Here is a 19,844-nt window from a genome sequence, read left to right on the forward strand (position 1 = left end):
CAACAAAATAGTCACAGTTATGAAATTCAAACAGAACAAAATGAAATTTTTCATGTGATTCTTCCCAGAAAAAGAAAAAATATTATGCATATACAAACATATGTGCTTACATCTCTAGATATTTAAATTTTTTACACAAAAGAGATTGTTCTCGTTTACATTTTACCTTTTTTCTTAATATTTACCCCGGAGATCCCTCCTTGTTGGCCCATGTGGACCCACTCACTCTCCTTATTCCCACTTAGGAGTGGATCCTGATTTAGCATGTATTTATCTCCCATCAATGGACCTGTGACTGTTTTTGTCTTTTGCAGCTAACACTGATGCTGCAATGAACTTTTCTGTTCAGACCCTGGTAAAACTTCAGTATGCATCCGAAGGGTGAATCCCTAGCAATGCGTTCCTCAGTCAAAGAATACAGGCTCTGAAATATGGATGGAATGTTTCAAATTATCTGGGATTGTTTTCCATTCCCGAAATAAAAGGATTCCAATGAGCCAGAGGACCTGTGACCTGGAATGACCTGAGGCCCATTTGTAGTTTGGTCTGTGCTAGGGCTTCCCAGGTGGCGCTAGTGGTAAAGAATCCGCCTGTCAATCAAGAATAGATGTGGGTTCGATCCCTAGGTTGGAAAGATCCCCAAGAGGAGGAAATGACAACCCACTCTAGTAGGAGAATCCCATGGACAGAGGAGCCTGGTGGGCTACAGTCTATGGGGCCGCAAAGAGAGTCATATACAACTGGTACATATGGTGTGTGGACATCCCCCTCCCCACTTCGCTCACACTGCCTGCCACTTGGTACCCGGGGATGCCTCCTGCCCAGGTGGCAGATGCTGCAGTCGTTCTCGGTACTCTTTTTCTCTCCCCCCCCCCCCCCGCCTCTAACAACTCCTCCTCTGGCCCCCAGGTTGATGGGACTGCCCCAGGAGGGAAGGAGTTCCTCACAACTACTCCCTCCATCACCACAGAGACCATATCAACCACCATGGTAAGTAGGACCTGAGACTCGCCTCTCTGACCAGCCCCCTTGCCCCTGAAACAGCCAGATAACAAGCTGACCTCGCCAGGTGAGGCAGGAAGCCCTCATCCACCTCACTGTGTCAGGCATGAGACACAGACTCACAGTTTGAAAGTCTGGCCCATAGCTGCCATAGACAGCCTGTGAGAGCTCAGTTTCACAAAGTGAATAATGTGGGAGGTGGCATCCCCGAGTTTCAGTCATCTGGACCATCTGAGCTATGGCAGGGACAAAGAGAGGATGCTACTGTCTGATTAACTGATTATCAGCAACACAGAAGGACTGTGCCTATAAAATCCTTCCTGGATGAAGTCCATCCTCCTGGCACCTGTAGGTAGCCCAGGCCACTTCCTCACGTTGGTCAGTAGATGGTGTGTGGTGACTTTAGGCCAGAAGCTCAAGTCCTGAGGGAACCTGTGGTTCTGCTCTGAAGAATCACATCAGATTCTTCAAATGATGACACAGCATAGCTAGCATTCAGCCACAGGTTGTGGCTCCATACAGTGCCCTCGGGGGGCAGAAAAAGAGCTGTGAGGTGGATGCTCTTTTTCCTCCACCCTTCACAGAGGAGGAAAATAAAGTTCAGACAGGTACAGTGACTTACCCAAGGTCACACCACCAAACACATGCTAGAGCCAGGTCAAAGCCAGGCATTCTGGGTCCTGAAGCCCCACTGTCCACCTCAACCGCTCTGCTCTGCTTCCCGATTATGACCGTTGTGAACAGTGGCCACATGGGGCTGGGGCTGGGGCTGAGCAGGCATCAGTGCCTGGGCTGGATCTGTCTTGAGCCAGGGGAGGTTGTTTTCAAATGCTTTCTCTTGCCAAACTCCTGATACACACATAGGAAGAAAATTATACATTAATTTAGGCTACTCCATAGGAAGGTTTTGAGTAAATAAAGACTTTAAAGATACATAAGCCTAAACCAGTGACCAGCTTGCACACTTTCCCTGGGTCACTCTGTTCCTCCTCTCCTGTCAACCCTTTGCCATGTGGCATCAGGATGCTCCTCGGGCTAAATGTAAATCTGTACCATGGTGAGCAGGCAGTTACATCATTCATTTACTCATCCATCCATCCATCCATTCATTTGTTCTAAAAACATGTATTAGTCTCTACTCTGCCTGGAATGGGGATATAGAGTTGAAGAAAAGACACTGCCTGTTAGAACTCATTCGTCCAAGTGATAATCACGGACACATCTAATGTTTAGGTCCTGGCACACAGTGGTGAACAAGGCCCGGCTCTCCCACTTTCCTGGCTGGGTGACCTTGGACAAGTTACCCAAAACCTTTTCAGACCTGTTTCCACTTGGAAAATGGGGTGGGAGGGCAACAATAGTATATCCCCCAAAGTGTTGAGATGAGGCTAAACTAGGGTAATCTATGCGAAGCCCTCCAAAGACTGCCTGGCACACTGTAAGTGGTCTGTAAACGAGAGTGGCCATTATATTTTCCTGCCTTCAGGGAATGGTGTAATAATGCTTTCCCAGGGAGCCCAGGGTATGGGTTGAGACTGCAGGAGCTGGGGAAGGCTTTCCCTAGGCAGTGACATCTGAGCTACCCTGGAGGATAAAATTAGGGGGCAGTCATGGGAGGAGGTTTCATAGGTCATGGTAACAACAGGTGTAAAGGCAAAGATGTCAAGAAGTGGAGCATTTAGGGAAAGGAAGTGGTCAGGGAGTGAGATGTCAAGTGTATGGACAGGGAGCAGGGGCAGAAGGAGCTAGAAACGAAGGCTGGGCTGAAAGGGCCTCAAATGTCATGTATGAAGTTCAGACTTCATTCTGGAGACCATGGAGATTCACTTCCATTTTAAAAATATTTATTTATTTATTTGGCTGTGCCGGGTCTTAGTTGCAGCATGTGGGATCCGGTTCCCTGACCGGGGACTGAACGCAGGCTCCCTGCATTGGGAGCACAGTTTCCCAGCCACTGGGACCACCAGGGAAGCCCTTCAGTTTTTTAAGTAGGGGCATGATGTCATCAAATATGTGTTTCTGTGCTTTAGAAAGATAACTCTAGCAACCTGTGTGGAACATGCTTGGGACAAATTTCCTTCCCTTGGGAGCTCGCATCCCCTTTTTTCCCCTTCTTCCCTCTAATCCTTCCTCCCTCCTTCCCTCCCTCCCTCTTTCCTTCCTGCAGCAAATATTTATTGAACACCCACGGTGTGTGAAGTAGTGTGAAGCCAGGCACTGTGAATCCAGCGCGGAGGGAGACAGCAGCACTAAGCCATATTCTGCTGGGAGAGACGGAAAGAGCAGGCGGAGAACTAGTTTAGGGGCTGGAGCAGGGCCAGAGTGAGAGGTGGTGGAGGCTGACCAGGGGGATGGGGTTAACGCTGTCTGGAGGCTGGAAAGTTCAGCATTTAGTCACTGATTGGACGTTCAGATGATGGGAGAAAAGATGGACCAGTGAGGCTGCTCAGTAGCGTGGAGAGTCGCCCTGGAAATCTGCTAGAAAGGAAATTCTCAGGCCCCACCCCAGACGACTCGAAAACTACAGGTTGGGGCCCGGGGTGGGGGTTGTCTATGTTTTCACAAGTCCTTCAGGTGATACCCCTCAAATCTGAGAAGCACTTACACCAAGGAGGAGCACAGCAGAGGGTGCTCCTTAGCGGAAGGCATATGTTGGGGGTGAGGGAGGCAGTGAATTCCATTTGGGGTCTGATTGAGCCTGAGATGCCTGTGGGACATTTCCAGGGGAGAATATCACAGAGATGGTTGGTTTTAAAGGTCTCGGGTTCAAGAAAGATCTGAGCTGCAGATATAGGGAGAGGGGACTGTGGCTTTGACGAGGCCATAGAAGGCTTGAGTGGCTGAGGCGTCTCAGAGAGTAGTTGGGGGAGTGGGGGCGGGGAGAGGAGGCCCGAGTCTGGGGAGGAAGGACCTGGGGTGGAAATGGAGGTGTAGCCCCAGCCAGGGAGAAGGGGTGCTCCTCCTTGAGGCAGGAGAGGTGACTGGTTAGCTGGAGATCTGGGAAAGGAAAGTGGAGTAGCTGGCACCTTGCTTGGAACGACCTGTGCGCCCAGCAGTGTGAAGGTGGAGGTGAGGCTTGGCTAGAAAACAGGGATCCGTACAGGAAGTAGAAGTTTGAAGGCCTGGAGGGATGGGAGGATTCAGAGGGGCCAGTGGCTGTCTCCCTGGCTGGGAGAAAGGAAGCCTGAAGCCCAGAAGGCTGCCCTTTCAGGCCTGCTGCTGAGCCACATTCTGGGACACTCTCTGAGAAAGTGGCTTGTGATTAGAATACCAGGTAACCAGGTTACCCACAGCTGCAGCTAGATCAGAGGAGGGTGGGGTGAAGGCAGAGGGCTTCTGTCCTCACCTGCCCCCTGGCAGACAGAGGTCCAGATCTAGAATCAGTCATGCACAGCCCAGACCTGAGGCTCAGCCCACTGGGGAGCTGCAGAGTGGACACAGCTCTGGGCCCCTGGATGGACAAGGCTGAACCCCAAGGTGGTGCAGGAAGTGGGAGATGGAGGCTGCCACCAGTAATTGTTGTTGTTTAGTCATTGTGTCTGACTGCTCTGTGACCCCATGGACTGTACCCCACCAGACTTCTCTGTCCATGGCATTTCCCAGGCAAGAATACTGGAGTAAGGGTGGGTCAGTAAGCCTGGTTCCAATTCCAGGAATATCTAGGAGTTAGACCCCAAGGCTGGACCAGGAGAGCTGGTTCAAGGGCAGAGGGGCATGGCAGAAGGAGTTTGTTGAATCTGGAGTCTGACCAACTTGGATCTAAATCCAGGCTCTGTCACTCACTTGCACAGGGGCTTGAACAAGCCACTTAATATTCCCTGACCTTCCAGTTTCTCACCTGTAAAACAGGAATATTAAAACAATTTCCTAGGTGGTTCAGAGGCTTAAATGAGACCATGCATCCTTAGCACAATACCTAGCACCTCGTGAGTACTCAGAAAGCAATAGTCATCATGTTGTTAGTACCAGCCTGTACTCCTGTATTTACCTGACAGATTGCTGTTTGCAAAGCCCTTTCATCCTCTGTCAGTTTCATAACGTCTCTGTGCAAGTGGGACAGGGTCTCCCTTAAAAAAAATTTCTTTTAAGACTTTATTCTTTTAGAGCAATTTTAAGTTCACAGCAAACTTGAGAGAAAGGTCCAGAGATTTCTCCTAGACCCCTTGCCCTCCAGCACATACACAATCCCCCACCTGCATCTCATTATCAGCATCTCCCACTGGAGTGGGATGTTTGTTGCCACTGGTGACCTGTATCCTGCAGGGTCCTTTTATGTAGGTGAATTGAGGAGGCTTGGAGAGTGGAAGTGGGCCTGCCCCAGGTCACATGGCTGGAACATGGCAGGGCCTGGATGTCTCGACTCCTTTGTTAGTACTTCCAGGGAGAACATTGAGTCTTGAGTCTTGTTCACCACAGTGTCCCTAACGCCAGGCATTCAGTAAATATTTGTTGAATGAGTGGGGGTATGAGTAAGTGTGTAAGCATGTGTGTTGAGTGAGCAAGCAAGGGATGAACAGGAGCAGACTGGACTGAATGATGCCTTCAGCTCTCTGCCTCTAATGTCGCTATTCAACCTTGTGGCTGGGAGAGCTCCATGGTCACGTGCTCCAGCCATCCTGGGGGCCCGCCCGCCTGAGACCTGGCCATCTGAGCACTATTGTTTCCCCAGGAGAACAGTCTCAAGTCCGGGAAGGGGGCAGCTGCCATGATCCCAGGCCCACAGACGGTGGCCACGGAAATCCGTTCTCTTTCTCCGGTAAGTGGGCAGGGCCAGCTCAGGCTAGGGGACTCCACACAGAGCGTGTGGACGCGGGTCCACAGGTGGCCCAAGGCAAGTGCGGCGTGGAGCCTGGGAGGCTGCCCCTTTAAGGACAGCACTAGGAAACGGCATCACAATCGGATGCCCACAGGGCTCCCTGGTCAGGGTCTCGTCCATTGCCCTCCCCATCAGCCCCCACGTACAAGTAGGGCAGTGGCAGAGTGGGATGAACTGGTCCCTCCCCTTGGTGATGCCTGTAATATCACAGCTCTTTGGCATCTGCTCTCCTTACTGACCAGGAGGAGTAATGGATTAGGAGTCCAGAGGCTTGCACTCTGGACCTGCTCCACCCTCAGCAGCCCGAGTCTGTCCTAAGAGGTCTCTGGCAGTGCCTCCATTCTCCCGATCTGTCGTCTTCATCATCTGGTCCCAGAAAGAGCATCTTCCCCACCCTTTGCTCTGTTTCTGCCCTGGGATCCCTCTGTTCATCCTTCTCAAAGGCCAGGATTCTTAAATTTTAGGGTCTTGTTAGGCTTCGAGACCTTAGGAATCTCAGGTTCTAGGAATCTTAGATTCCAGGTTTGGGAATTTCATGGGTCCAGCCTTCTGAAAACTCCAGTATTCCTGAGTTCTTAGACTCCGTGACTCAAAGCATCTTGGCTTCCAGACTTCACCTTCATGGAACCACCCCCTTCCCCACTTCTCCCTTGGTTGGCCCCACCCCCGGCCCTTCCTGCAGACCCCAGCGTCCTCACCTGACCCCTGGGGTGGGGTGGTGGTGGTTATATTCTGCAGATCATCGGGAAAGATGTCCTCACCAGCACCTACGGCGCCACCGCGGAAACCCTCTCCACCTCCACCACCACCCATGTTACCAAAGTGAGTAGCAGCAGCAGGACCCTGTGTGCCCCCAGCCTGGCTGTGGGGCTCGGAAGCTCGCCACAGCTCTGCCTTGTGACGTGGATAGAGAAGACTGCAGTGTTCCCAGTTCTGGAGTGCTATGCACTTTGTTCTGTGCTAAGCATCATAGGCACCAACCTGCCCTTCATTGTTGACGGCCAGGCTGGGGGGATGGGACTGTCTCCTTGGAAGACATTGTGAACCATAGTGTTTGTGCCTTATGGAGCTTAAGTGCCAGAGGGATTTAGCGGGGAGCAATTTAAGGAAGGCTCCAAGAATGAGGAAGGGGCTTCTGGAAAAGGTGGGGTTTGCGCAGGGTCTTGGAAAGCCAGGGAGGACTTTTGAGGGAGGAGGCAGACGTTCTAAGCCACGTAAAAGATGGGAGCAGAAACCGTGTGTTCACTTATCATTCTCTGAGCAAATGTTAGTTTGTCACCCTCACGCTAGGGATTGCTGGAGGGCCTGCAAGCAGTGCACACGGAGAAACAAGATAAGCTGTCTCTGCCAGGAAGAAGCAGCATGTAGGGGCGGAACTGTGAGAAATTAGGTTGAACTGAGGGAGGGGGAAGCAGAACAGAGACAAGAAAGAGAAATCCCAGGACAAGGGTGACAACAGAGGGTCTGAGTCTGAGAGCCATGGAAAGCCATCAAGGTTTTTAAAGTGGGAAGGAACCCAGTGAAAAGGGGTTTAAGGAGAGGAGATGAGGTCCACCAGGATGTGCGGCTAGACGGGAGAAAGAAGAGAGTTGTGGAAGAGACTAGGAGTGGAGGGGGTGCAGCAGGGGTCCAGGAGGAAGGGGCGGGGCCAGAGGAGGGAGACCTTCCCGGGGAGGGGGGGTCAGCAGTGACTTACAGGATGGGGCCTGCGGGCTTTGTCCATGCCTGAGTGGCCAGGAGGAAGAAAAGGAGGGAGCCCAGGGCAGAGATGCAGTCCTGGAGGAGAGAGGCCAGGGAGCCAGGCTGGCCTCTGTAGTGGGAGGTTCCGTTCAAGCATCGAAGGAGGAATCTGGTAGACAGCACTAGCCCTTAATAAGCAAGACCGTCCCAGCCCTGCCGTCACCCACACAGCATGGTCCCCAGAAAGAACCCATTCCTACCAAAAGCATCAGTGAGCAAGGATGACTTGACTGAAAGGTTTATGGGAAGGGGTTCCATCACACACCCTGCAGCATACAGTTCAAAAGTCTCTCCTGGCCCTGCCACCTGGGAGCCGTCTACTCTGTCCTGGGAGCCGTCTTCTCTCTGTCCACTCCTGACTCCAGCTGGGCCTTCCCTCCGCCACCACCTACCTTTAATATACCAAGCAGTTAAGTCCTGCCCCATCTTCTAAGCTTGCTCCCAGGCTCCACCCCTTCAGAAAACAGTGGCAGCTATGAGCTTATGTATAAGCATCATCCATGCAATTTTCTCTTCTAGTGTCTTTGGAAGTCATTTAAAGGAGAACCTTGTCACCATTCACATTTCATTCATGTGTTTCATTCAACAAATGCTCATTTTAGCACCTATCTGGCCAGGGGAAGGGGGCAGGGGAATGGGGGAGGAGGGGATGCAGAGGTGAACAAAAATAACAGCCCCTGCCCTCAAGAGCCCTAGCCTAGTGAGCAAGGCCAGGTCACACACACAAGGTCAGCACAAGACAGAGAGGCCCAGAACCATGAGAGATACGAACTTGCCGCTCGGGAAGTACCGAGGCAGGAAGGTGGAAGGGCAGCTCACCAGGGTGAGGGCCACAGCATTCGAGCCCGGCTTGGAAGAGCTAGAGAGGGCAGCTTGGTAGCTGGGGGAACAGTGGCAGTCAGGCAGGGTGTTCAGTCTGAAGTCCCAAAACTAGAAATGGGAAAACCTGAGGGAGCCAGGAGAGAAGGCGACTGCTGACTCCAGCCTTGCCCTTGAGGGGTGCTTTGGCTCTGTCCCCTGTTGAGGCTGCTGCCCCAGCCGGACCCAAGGTTGAACCCGCCTCCCTCTCCCCCTGCAGACTGTGAAAGGAGGGTTTTCTGAGACGAGAATTGAGAAGCGGATCATCATCACCGGGGACGAAGATGTCGATCAAGACCAGGTATGCGGATGGGAGCGTGGGTCCCAGTGGCACTGCCCAGGCCGCCGGCCCTCCCGCGTTGGGTTACCTGTGGACGCCTGCGTGTGTGAGCAGAGAAGATATCCACTTCCTGCTGACTCTGTCCAGATGAGAAGCCCCCAAGGAAGGGGCACTGAATGGGAGGCAGAAGGAGCCAGAAGACCTGAACTCCACCCTCTCCCGTGAACTTGTGGGGGCCTCGCTGTGCACTGGAGGGGCTTGCTGGTCTCCGCGGCCTCACCGGTATTCAGTGTGCTCTGGCTCTTCACCCTGCTCTTCTTTTCCTCCAGGCCCTGGCTTTGGCCATCAAGGAGGCCAAACTGCAGCATCCCGACATGCTGGTAACCAAAGCCGTCGTCTACAGAGAAACAGACCCATCCCCGGAGGAGAGGGACAAGAAGCCACAGGTGAGGCTCGTGGGGCTCAGTAGCTGTGAGACAGAGGAGAGAACAGGGTCCTCCGAGAGGCGTTTCCATGTGAGGGCCCACCCAGAGGCTGGGTCCCCAGCACAGCTTTGATCACCACCCCCCAGGCTTTCTGATTTGGGGTTCAAAAGGAAGAAATCACTCCCCTAGATTTGATATGAGGACAGAGGGGAAGGAAGACTGGTTTCTTTGGGATTTTAGGCTCCAGACCCAGAAAAGTAAATCCAGAAGTGGTGAGAAATGAGGAGAGAGGATTGGATGGGTGGATACCAAGGTGGGATAGACAGAGATAAGCAAAACCTCACTGGCCCATTGCCTATAAGCTGGAAGTCAGAAAAAGTCCTACCCAGCCCACGGTCATATTCCTGTCCCCAAGGCTCTGTCTCCATCACCACCCACTAGATGTCGCCAAGAAGGAAAGTTTTATAAGTTGAAGAATAGTTGAATGTTGAAAAAAGATAAAATTATAGCTTTATCTTTTATGCTGAAAAAAGATAAAATTTTTTAATCTTTAAAAAAATTGTATTTATTTAGGCTACTCTGGGTCTTCATTGCTTTGCATGGGCTTCCTCTAGTTGTGGAGAGTGACGGCTACTGTTCATTGCAGTGCTTGGTCTTCTCTCGCTGCAGAGCATGGGCTCTAGACACACAGGCTTCAGTAGCTGTGGTTCATGGGCTTAGCTGCTCTGTGGCCTGTGGGATCTTCCTGGTCCAGGGACTGAACCTGCGTCCCCTGCACTGGCTGGCGGATTCTTATCCACTGTGCCACCAGGGGAGTCCTAATTTTTTTTTTTTAATTGAAGGTATAGTTGATGCCAAGGAGGAATATGGGACCCAGAGTCCTTCATCGCATCTTTCTTGCTAGATTGGAAACCCTGCTGAGGCCACCTGGGGTCAGAATCTGAGGGGACCTCAATCTTTACTCTTTCGTCTCGGGCCATCAGTGCCTTGGTGAATAACAGGAGGGAAATGGTGCTGGAGCAGACAGGTCTCCCCCCTGAACTTGGGGGAAGCTGGTGAGGCCCCTCTAGAAATTTACTGAATTTTATCAGATCTATAATAATTGAGTTGAGTGAAATGTTAGACACAAAAAGTACTTACAAATGGGTCCATTCATAGGAAGTTCAAAAACAGGCCGTACTAAAGATGCTCAAAGTCTGAATATTAGTTCCTGCTGAGAAGTGGCATTGACAGGGAAAAACCATAAGGGAACCTTCGAGGATGCTGGAGGTGTCAGTGTCTTGAACTGGGAAGGCTGCATGGATGTGGACACATATAAAAATGTGTTAAGCTCCACACTTATATTTGTGTACTTGACTGACTTTGCACATTATACCTCACTGAAAAATAAATCCATTTCAAAGGCCCCCACGAGTAGCAGGTCTCCTTTCATCCTCTTCCCTGACGAAGGAAACCAGTGTTTTCTAGAAAGACACAGACTGTTTCTTTTACACCCTTTGATTACCACCCCCTTCATGTCACAAGAAAAGGCATGGAAGTATTTTCCTGCCACTCTGAAGCGTTGCCAACCCCGATCTAGACCAATGCTGTCCAATAGAACTTTCTACAGTGATGGAAATAATTTTCTGTGCTGTCTGTGTAGGAGCCACTAGCCACATGTGACTGTTGAACACTTGAAACTGGCTAATCTGAAATAAGATGTACCTTAAGGGTAAAATGTGTGCTGGAGTTTGAAGATTATATATGGAGAAAAAGAGTATACAACAGTTCAATAATTTTAATATTGATTACATGTTAAGTGATAATGTTTGGATATATTGGGCTAAGTAAAATACATTATTAAAAATTAATTTCACCTGATTCTTTTTACTCTTTTTGATGTAAATTCAAACATTAGAGTTTTGCTAATATGGCTGGAAAATTTTAGAAAGCCATAAATTTCTAGAGCATTTAGAAAATATTGTCTAGAAAATCTATTATCTGAAAAATTTTCAATTCCATCTGTGGCTCATATTTCTGTTGGACAGTACTGGTCTATTTGTGTGCTTAATTTATTTATTCATGCCGGGTTCGTTGTGCCGTGGGAGCTCTTAGTTGCAGCCTGTGGGATCTAGTTCCCGGACCAGGGAATGAACCCAGGCCCCCTGCATTGGGGGTGCAGAGTCTTAGCCATTGGACAACCAGGGAAGGCCCAGACAGGGCTGGTCTAGAAGCCACGTAAGCTGATCACAGGCAGGGCCTGCCTTCCTCAGACCTTCATGTAAATCGTCACTCTTGTCCCCTCAGTTGCTCAGTTATTGTTGCTTTTTGTTACCCAGGTCTCAGACGGGTAGAGTGTAGGTCACTTGCCAAGCTGGTGCTGTATACCCTGGGAACACAGATAGTACAGAACTATTGTCATAGAGTCTGACTGAGAAGTGCTGGGTTAGGACCTGGGAATCTTTTTTTTTCTTTTTTTTCAGTTTTATTATTTTATTTATTTGGCTGCACAGTAACTTCCCTGACCAGGGATTGAACATGTGCTGCTTATTTGCATTGCAAGCTCAGAGTCTTAACCACTGGACCAACAGGGAAACCCCCTGGGAATCTTTATTTATACCTTGGTCCTTAGGAAGTCTGTGTGCAGCCAAGTGTAGGAGCCACTGATGCAAAGAATTCTGTGCTGGGAATCTGGACCTGACTCCATTCCATCCACCCTGCTGACTTAGCTTCATAACCATCGGGGTCTCAGTGTGCTCATTTGCAAAATGAGGAGACAGGACAAGCCCTCTTGTAGTTATATCCAATCCTCTCGCTATTTATTTGCTTCCCTAGGTTCTTGTACCTCCTCCGTTCCCTGTCTCACTCCTCCTCATCTCTCCCAGAAGCATCCCAGTCAGTTCCCCCGGGCTCCTGCCTTCCGTGTTCCCTGGCTGTTCGGTGCTCTCAGCTCTCACCCCAGCTTCCATGTCCTGCCTGCCCGTGCGGTCTTTCGCGTCTGCCCACCGCAGTGCTCCCTTTGCCGTCTCGTTCCCTCCTCCTCCCCCCACCCTTTGCTTCTTTCTTGGTTGCCATTGTCCCCCATGTCACCACACACCCTCTCTACCTCTCTCTCTTCTAGATTCTTCTGTAAAGGTCACCTTGTTATGTTGCCCTGGAGAGACAGAAGTTTCTCCCTTGCCTTTTCTGCCCACCTTCCATCCCATTAATTGTCGCTAAGTAGGAACCACCTCTGACTCTTAATATAGTCAGACTCACTAATTCCGGAGGGGAAGTCTTCTCTGAATTAGGAAACTCTTTTTTTAAAAAAATTATTTATTTTTGGCTGTGTTGGGTCTTAGTTGTGACATTCAGCTTCTCTCTAGTTGAGGCATGCAGGCTTAGTAACTATGGCACACCAGCTTAGTTTCCCTGCATCGTGGGGGATCTTAGTTCCCCGACCAGGGACTGAACCTGCATCCCCTGCATTGGAAGGCAAATTTTTAACCACCGGACCATCAGGGAAATCCTCTAAGTCAGGTACTCTATTAATTGATGAGAAATCTTAAAGTGAAGCCAGCACTGTAAGAAAAACTTCTCAGAAAGTAACAGAATGGAGTAGAAAGAACACACCCAGCTTTGGACACAGAAAGTGTGTCCAGAGGAACCACCCGGGGCTCAGTTTCCTCATCTACAACATGGAGTTAATCTATACATTGAAGCTGCTGTAATAAACCACATTTATGAGTGTTGGAGATTGCACAGGCTGCTGTAACAGAACAGAAAACTGGATGGCTTAAGCAAGACATGCTTAATTTCTCACAGTTCTGGGGGCTGGGGAGTCCAAGGTCAAGGTGCCAGCCACTCTGGTTCCTGGTGAAGGCCCTCTTCTGGTTTGTAGGCAGCTATCTTCTCTGTGTCCTCATGCAGTGGAAAGCAGAGAAGTCATATTTCTCATGTCTCTTCTTAGAAAAGCACGCATCCTGTTTATGAGCACCTCCTAAAGGCCCTGCTTCTGAATACCATTCTCTTGAGGGTTAGGGCCTCAACCTGTGAATTTTGGGGGGACACAAACATCGAGTCCATAGCAGTGACTTACGAAGGTGTCTCTCATGCCAAAGGTGCTTGGCGATGTGAACTTGCTTCCTTGTCCCTATAGTTTCGTCCTGTTGAGTGGTTGATGAGAGCCCTGAGCAAGTCAGACTTTAAACTTCTATCACCAGCCTGCTGCATGAGTTTCTGTTTCTGTGTGGGCATCCATCTTGCCAGTCTTCATTGCCTCTCCCCTCCCTGAATCCTCCTTCTGTCCCTGCTCCCGCAGACTTCCTTATGAAGTTCTTCCTTCTTGAAGTTCTTGCTGCGAGTGTGGAAATCACCTGCCTTACACAGTCTTCTCTCCCTGCAGCTCACAGACCAGCTGTGAGGCTTTGGCACTGTCTTTGCTCCACTGGCCCACCTCCTTCAGGCAGGATCTATATACAAACACTACCAGCAAGAGGGTGACACCCACCCAGCTTCCCAGAGCTTTCTTGCTTTCAGAGTTCTAATTAAATGGGGAAGGGGAGTGGGGAGGCAGGATTGACCTATTTCAAAGCAGGAGCCTTGGGTTCTAGTCTTGTTTCTGCCACCAACTTGCTAAGTCTTTGCACCCTCTGGGCTCAGTTTTCCCATCTATCAAATGAGCCAAGAAGGATCAGTTATCTACCACTCCATTAGCGCTTGCCCATGTAAGTGGTAAAGGACAGGGATGGCATGCCACCTGATAAATAGTTCTGGGTAGTTGCTATATGTCAGGCATGGTGTTGGGCTCTGGAAAGACAGCAATAAGTAAGAGACAGCCCTTGCCCTCAATGAGATCAGAACAGTGTGTGGTTAAGTTAACAACAGCAGTAGTAATGATAAGAACAGCCAGTATTTACTCAGCACTTACGCTGATCCTTGTCTTGAATCTTCCCTACAACTTCTGTCCATTTTACAGAGGAAGCAACTAAGGTCTAAAGAGGTTAGGAAACTCGCCCAAAGTGACAAGAGTTAGACCACGCAGTGGGATTTGACTTCAGATTGTCTGATTTCAGAGCCCAGACCCTTTAACCACTCAAGTTTTGGAGTCAAACTTGAGCTGGGATCCAGATTCCAGTTTCTTTTATTTAAACACTACTCTCTGGGGTTTAACCTCCAGGACACAACAGGCCATGGAAAACAGAAAGGAAAGACAAAAAAAAAACAAAAAACAAAAAACCCACCTCTGCCATCATGTCTAATATTTTTTAGATCTGAGAGCAGATAGGAAGACAAAATGAAACAAGTGTGATCTTAAGCTTTCAGGGAAAGCTAAGGACAAAGTTTCAAAATTTTCAGCCAAAGTGAAAGATCCTACCTGCATGGAAACAGCCCAGCAAACATGCATGGACTTTGGAGTCAGACAGGTGGCTTCAAGAGAGAGTGAAGAACAGGAAAGCCTGGTGTCCTGCAGTCCATGGGGTCGCAAAGAGTATGACTGAGTGACTGAACAAGATGGCTTCAGTTGTCAGTGGCCATTTTATTACCAGCTGTGTGGGCTTGGATAAGTCACTCTGTCTTCCTAAGTCATAATCAAGGGCACACGGTAAAGAGAGTGGAAACAGCCATGTATTTAAAGATGAATGACAAAAGTTACTAACTCTTCTTGTCCTCTTCCTTCCTTTGCATCTCCCCTCTCCTCTCTACCCACCACCCCCCGACCTCTGGCTTCAGGAATCCTGACCTCTGTGAAAAGATGCTGGCGTTTCTGGTCCAACCCAAGCCAGAGAACCATAAAGAAGGGGCCTTCATCCTGGATTCTCCAACTCAACACTGACGTCCCAGCTGTGACGTACTGTCCCTGAAAGAGACTGGGAAAGGAAAAGCATATATATATAGATATATATAGATATAGATATATATACAGGAAACACCACGTCCTTGCACTGCTGCCGGGGCTGGCCGAGCATTCGGCCGACAGCAACAACCAACATCTGAACGCCTACGTTTCCTTTGCAGACAAATTGAAGAATTGGTGGGATTTTCCAGGAAACCAAACAAACAAAAATTGTAACAACAGTAATCCCTTGCTCCCCTCCCCACCCCACTTTGAAGCCCTGCAGAACAACCAAGGCAAGCCAGACCACGCTGATTGTAGACGTACAATGCCACCTGGGCCTACACGTTCCCTTCAGTGGACAAGCATCCCATTTCTTCTTTTCCTGCGTCTGTTGCCCACTCCAATGCAAAGGAAAACACTTTTGCAGCCAGTTAGAGAAGCTGCAGCAGCAAGACACGCCCCTGTCAACCGCTTTCCAAGAAAGAAAAATCCCCCATTCGGAAAGGAGGAGGAGGAACACTGGATTCTGATTTTTTGGGTCTTGACACTGGGCTGCAAAATCCACCTGCCTTTCTTCCGCCTCCTTTCCCCCTCAACTCTCACACGTCTTGTTGTCATTTTCTGTCTGGGTTCCCTCCTCCCTCTCCCCAACCCCATGCCCCTCACCCTCTGTGTCCTGGTCCTGCCGAGGGCCACTGCAGATGACTCTCACTGGAAATGAGAAAAAGAAAAGAAAAGCAAGAACGTGAAACCAAGCCACAGGAGGTGAAGTAGACATTGTATGTTTATGGGTTCTCATTATGAAGGTGCCGCTTGTAGGAGATTTGTATGGATGTGCTTTAAGTTATGTATATTACATATAACAGGAAACAAATATTAAAATAAACAGTGCCGGTAAGTATGAAGCTGACGTTTTAAAATTATAATTATCTGACTGTGATTGATGTATTCTCAAGGTTCCTAGATCTCACCGAACCAACCCAGCCAAGGAGACCCGGACTTGGGCTGTGGGTCGCTCACAGTAGGAGCTGACAGTTCAGTGTAGAAATACAGTGTGTGGTGTTTGTACTTGGTTGATTGGTGGGGAGGGGTGGGGTCCCCATATGGAGAGGCAGGGGTTTGGCAAGAAGGAAGCGACCCGGGTGTGGTTCAAGATGCCTTCTCCCCCAGGCAGTAGCAGCCGGGACCTGGGCCGTGCTCAGGGTCCTGCAGCACAGATCCCCTAGCTCAGTCCCGCTACCTCCCTGGAAGGCTCGCCGCAGTTCTCAGTTGTCTCTGTGTTGTGCCACGTGTCTTGCCTTTCCCTGACCGCAGTGTGACAGCTAACTCCTATCCCAAGGGAGGTGATGCCCCCAGCTGCCACGGAAGATGGTGGCTTCCACCTGGCTGTCTGAATGTCCCCAGCTCAGTTCTTTCTTTTGACCACTCCTGTATTCTGTCTGAATCATTCTCTTCTTCCTGGGTCAAAGCAGCCACGGTAGAGAATGAACACAGGGCAGGCCCTGATAGGTCAAGACTGGACTCCCAGAGGCTCCTGAAACAAGCTGAGGTGGACTGGAGGTGTTGCTGGGGCTCCACCTGCGAATAAGACCCTGGCTTTGAGACCTCCCCTTCAGTCAACATTTGCTCTCTGATCCTGGGCCCTAAGAGTCCCAGAAGTGGCCTGGAGACCACAGGAGCCCTTGGAGAAGGTCCCATCAAAAGCTTGGCATTGCCCTGTGGCACACGTGGGCTTTCCAGACACAAGCTGCTTTCCTGAGCTCAGTGAGGCCCCTTCTGAAGGCATTTGCCCTTTAATTTCTCAGTCCCATTTCACTTCCCCCATCTTGCTTCTAAAGCAGTCGATAAATTCATTCAGCAATATTTACTGAGTACTTACTTGTGCCAGGCACTATTGTAAGGCTCAAGGAGAAAGCGTTGGGGGAGGGGTGATCAGAGGGACCTGGAAAGCTCCCTGAGCCAGCCTTACATCTCCAGCCCCTCTGAGAGCACTTCCGCCTTCTCTCCAATTATCAGACATCTGCAGATGCCCAGGCTTGCTTATCCGTTCCCCTGATGACACATGGTTCGCTGCTTAACTGGTGCTGACCTGAGGCAGAACGGTGTTTGCCTCTGTAGGTAAACATGTGATGAGGAGAGGCAGAGAGAGCCCTGCATCTGGGCCTCAGGTGGCGCAGCCAGCCGCACCCCCTCCAACTCCCCCTGAGAGTGGAAGTGCGTCAGGTTCTTCTTACACGGAAGCCACAGAACTTCCTCCCCGTCCTCCTCAGCTTGAGAACCCCCACTCCTTCTGGGCCAAGAGCTGGAGTGGCTCTGCCCTCTCTGGGCTATCTGGAATCTGGCTCAGACATCCTTGTCTTTGCAGGAACCAGGTGTCCTAAGCACACTGGACATACCTCAGAGGAAGAATATTTGTTGTGGGTTCTGCACCTGCCTGCAGACCCTATGTGTGCGGCTTCAGGACAGGGAAGAAGTGACCAGGCTTGGTTTGTGGGCCAGCCAGGGTTTATGGAGCTCTCCAGTCCACAGATGCTCTGACCTTCCACAGAGAGGCAGGCATCTGCCAGCAGGGAGGAGGGGAGCTGCAAAGCTGAAATCTAGGGCGCTGTTTCCCTCCCATCCTCCTCTTCATAGGGAATATAGATGTTTTTCTTATCTGTCTTCAACCTACTTTTCCGTTTTACATTTCACATCCTTTCTGTGCCGCCTCTCCACCCAGGAGACCATGTAGCATAGTGGAAGAAGTCCTGGAGGGCAGTCAGGAGTTCTGCGTGGCCATCCTGGCTCAGCCTCTAACTCACCACGTGCCATTGAGCTCATCTTATCCTCGATTCGGGGCCTCAGTTTCCTCACTTGCAAAACGAACAGGAACAGCAGATGCCCTCCATGGCTTTTGTCCACTCTGCCAGCCTGTAAGTCTTTGTTTTCCCCTATTTTGCTTTCTTGGGATCTTTTCCATCTGAGGGTACAGGAAGTGCCAAGACCTGTTTCAGTTTTTGAATCCTGTAAGCACATTCCAAGACTGGCCTGAAATTGCATGAACAACATCACTCTAAATTTTTTTTTTTATCCAAAAAGCACCTTCCTAACCAACTGCGATGCTGTCCTGGTCCTTTTTACTCACACCCCACTCTCCTCTCTCGTCCCCGCGCTCCCCCACCTCAGTGCTCCGTGCTCTATGCGTGTGCTCTCTGTTCTTGTATACTCAATAAAAGTGAAATAAATGTGTTTGATGCTGAACCACAAACTGCCTTGGCATCTCTCTCTGACCTTGGCTACCAGTACAAGTTGGCATTGTGGGACAGGCTAAAACCGGGGTGGAGAGATCCCAACTGGAACATTTTTATTCAACCTACAGCACAATTCAAATATCTGCCTATCCCAGTGTGGACCAGGTCTTGGCTTTATGGGAACAACAATGAATAAGACAAAGCCCTTGCCCTCCAGGAGCTCAGAGGCTAGTGGAGAAACTGACAACAAACCAGGCGGGCGCTCAAAGACGATTCCAGCCAGGGTGATCAGCACCAGGAAGGAAATGCGCCAGCGGAGGGGATGGTCACTGAAGGAGACCACTTTAAATAAGGTGGCCCGCGATGGCCTCCCTGAGGACATCTTTTTGAGCTGAATGAAGAGAAAGATCCAGTAAGGTGAATAACTTGAGTGAGTGCATTCTAGGCAGCAAGAACAGTAAGCAGGTGGGCCCAGGACACAGAAGGGCTTGGTGTGTGGAGGCTCCTCCTTGGGAGTCAAATGGATAACGTACACAACAAGCCCCAACTTCAGCCTTTGCTCATCCGCTTCGCATATGTTGCCATGTCTCCGTACGTGCCACCTGTCCCAATGTTGATATCATTTTTCTTTAAATTGACTCTCTGAGCAAACTCTGGAAGATAGCGAAGGACAGGGGAGACTGGTGTGCTGCAGTCCGTGGAGTCACAAAGAGTCAGACATGACTAAGTGACTCAACAACAACAACAAAAACAGAATTATTTGTAAAGGAAACTCTTATGTCCACAAATGAAAAACTAGGGTCACTTGCCAAAGAAAGGAGGTCTTTATAAAAATAAATGCAAAAATACTAAAATTTGAAAGCCATCATCCATGCAAAATTTAAACCTGTCCTGTGGGCTACCTGAGATACACATACCAGCACTTTAATTCTACCAAACAGCTCACCCCAAACCCTTTCTTTATTATCCCAAATCTCATAAGGAACAACCATGGCTAAACTATTTGGTGCAGTTTCTTCCAGTCTCTTCTCATGTATAAGTATCTTATCAGAGTTGAAGTCACCTTGTACATGCCATTCTGCTGCTGCTGCTGCTAAGTCGCTTCAGTCATGTCCGACTCTGTGCGACCCCATAGACAGAAGCCCACCAGGCTCCCCCATCCCTGGGATTCTCCAGGCAAGAACGCTGGAGTGGGTTGCCATTTCCTTCTCCAATGTATGAAAGTGAAAAGTGAAAGTAAAGTCACTCAGTCGTGTCCGACTCTTCACGACCCCATGGACTGCAGCCCACCAGGCTCTTCCATCCATGGGATTTTCCAGGCAAGAGTACTGGAGTGGGGTGCCATTGCCTTCTCCGACATGCCATTCTAAATACTTATAAAAACTTAAATCCTGATCTTTTCCCTAGAATTTGAAACACTAAACACCACATCTTTTCTTCTTTGTTTTTTGGCCACACTAGGCAGTATGTGTGATCTTAGCTCCCCAACCAGGGATTGAACTCATGGCCCCTGCGTTAGGAGCTCAGAGTCTTAACCACTGGTCCACCAGAGAAGTCCTATGTCTTTTCTTTTTGAAGGTAATTCATTAAATGATATAAAATGCTGTGCTATGAAAAGCAATTCTTCTACTATCTCCAAACTCCTGTCCGTTGTCAGAAGCAATTGTGAATCCTTCCCCGTATTTTCCCTGTAGGT

General features: G+C 49.7%; 1 protein-coding gene across 36 annotated transcripts in view; it reads left to right on the forward strand.

Annotated features, from left to right (window-relative positions):
• EPB41L1 (erythrocyte membrane protein band 4.1 like 1) overlaps nt 1–18,165 on the forward strand; it is a 168,169-nt gene extending 150,004 nt beyond the window's left edge. For 32 of the 36 annotated variants that reach the window (XM_042230098.2, XM_042230097.2, XM_042230096.2 and 29 more), the window contains 6 exons: nt 910–990; nt 5,672–5,758; nt 6,557–6,640; nt 8,637–8,717; nt 9,026–9,142; nt 14,813–18,165. In XM_042230098.2, coding sequence (XP_042086032.1) covers nt 910–990; nt 5,672–5,758; nt 6,557–6,640; nt 8,637–8,717; nt 9,026–9,142; nt 14,813–14,821 — 459 coding nt within the window. In that variant the 3' untranslated portion in view covers nt 14,822–18,165. The remainder of the gene's footprint in view (nt 1–909; nt 991–5,671; nt 5,759–6,556; nt 6,641–8,636; nt 8,718–9,025; nt 9,143–14,812) is intronic. The other 4 variants (XM_042230104.2, XM_042230108.2, XM_060397770.1 and 1 more) reach the window with 1 other exon arrangement.
• The last annotated feature ends 1,679 nt before the right edge of the window (nt 18,166–19,844 follow it).

This window comes from Ovis aries, chromosome 13 (assembly GCF_016772045.2).
Source record: "Ovis aries strain OAR_USU_Benz2616 breed Rambouillet chromosome 13, ARS-UI_Ramb_v3.0, whole genome shotgun sequence".
NCBI classification, from domain to species: Eukaryota; Metazoa; Chordata; class Mammalia; order Artiodactyla; family Bovidae; genus Ovis; species Ovis aries.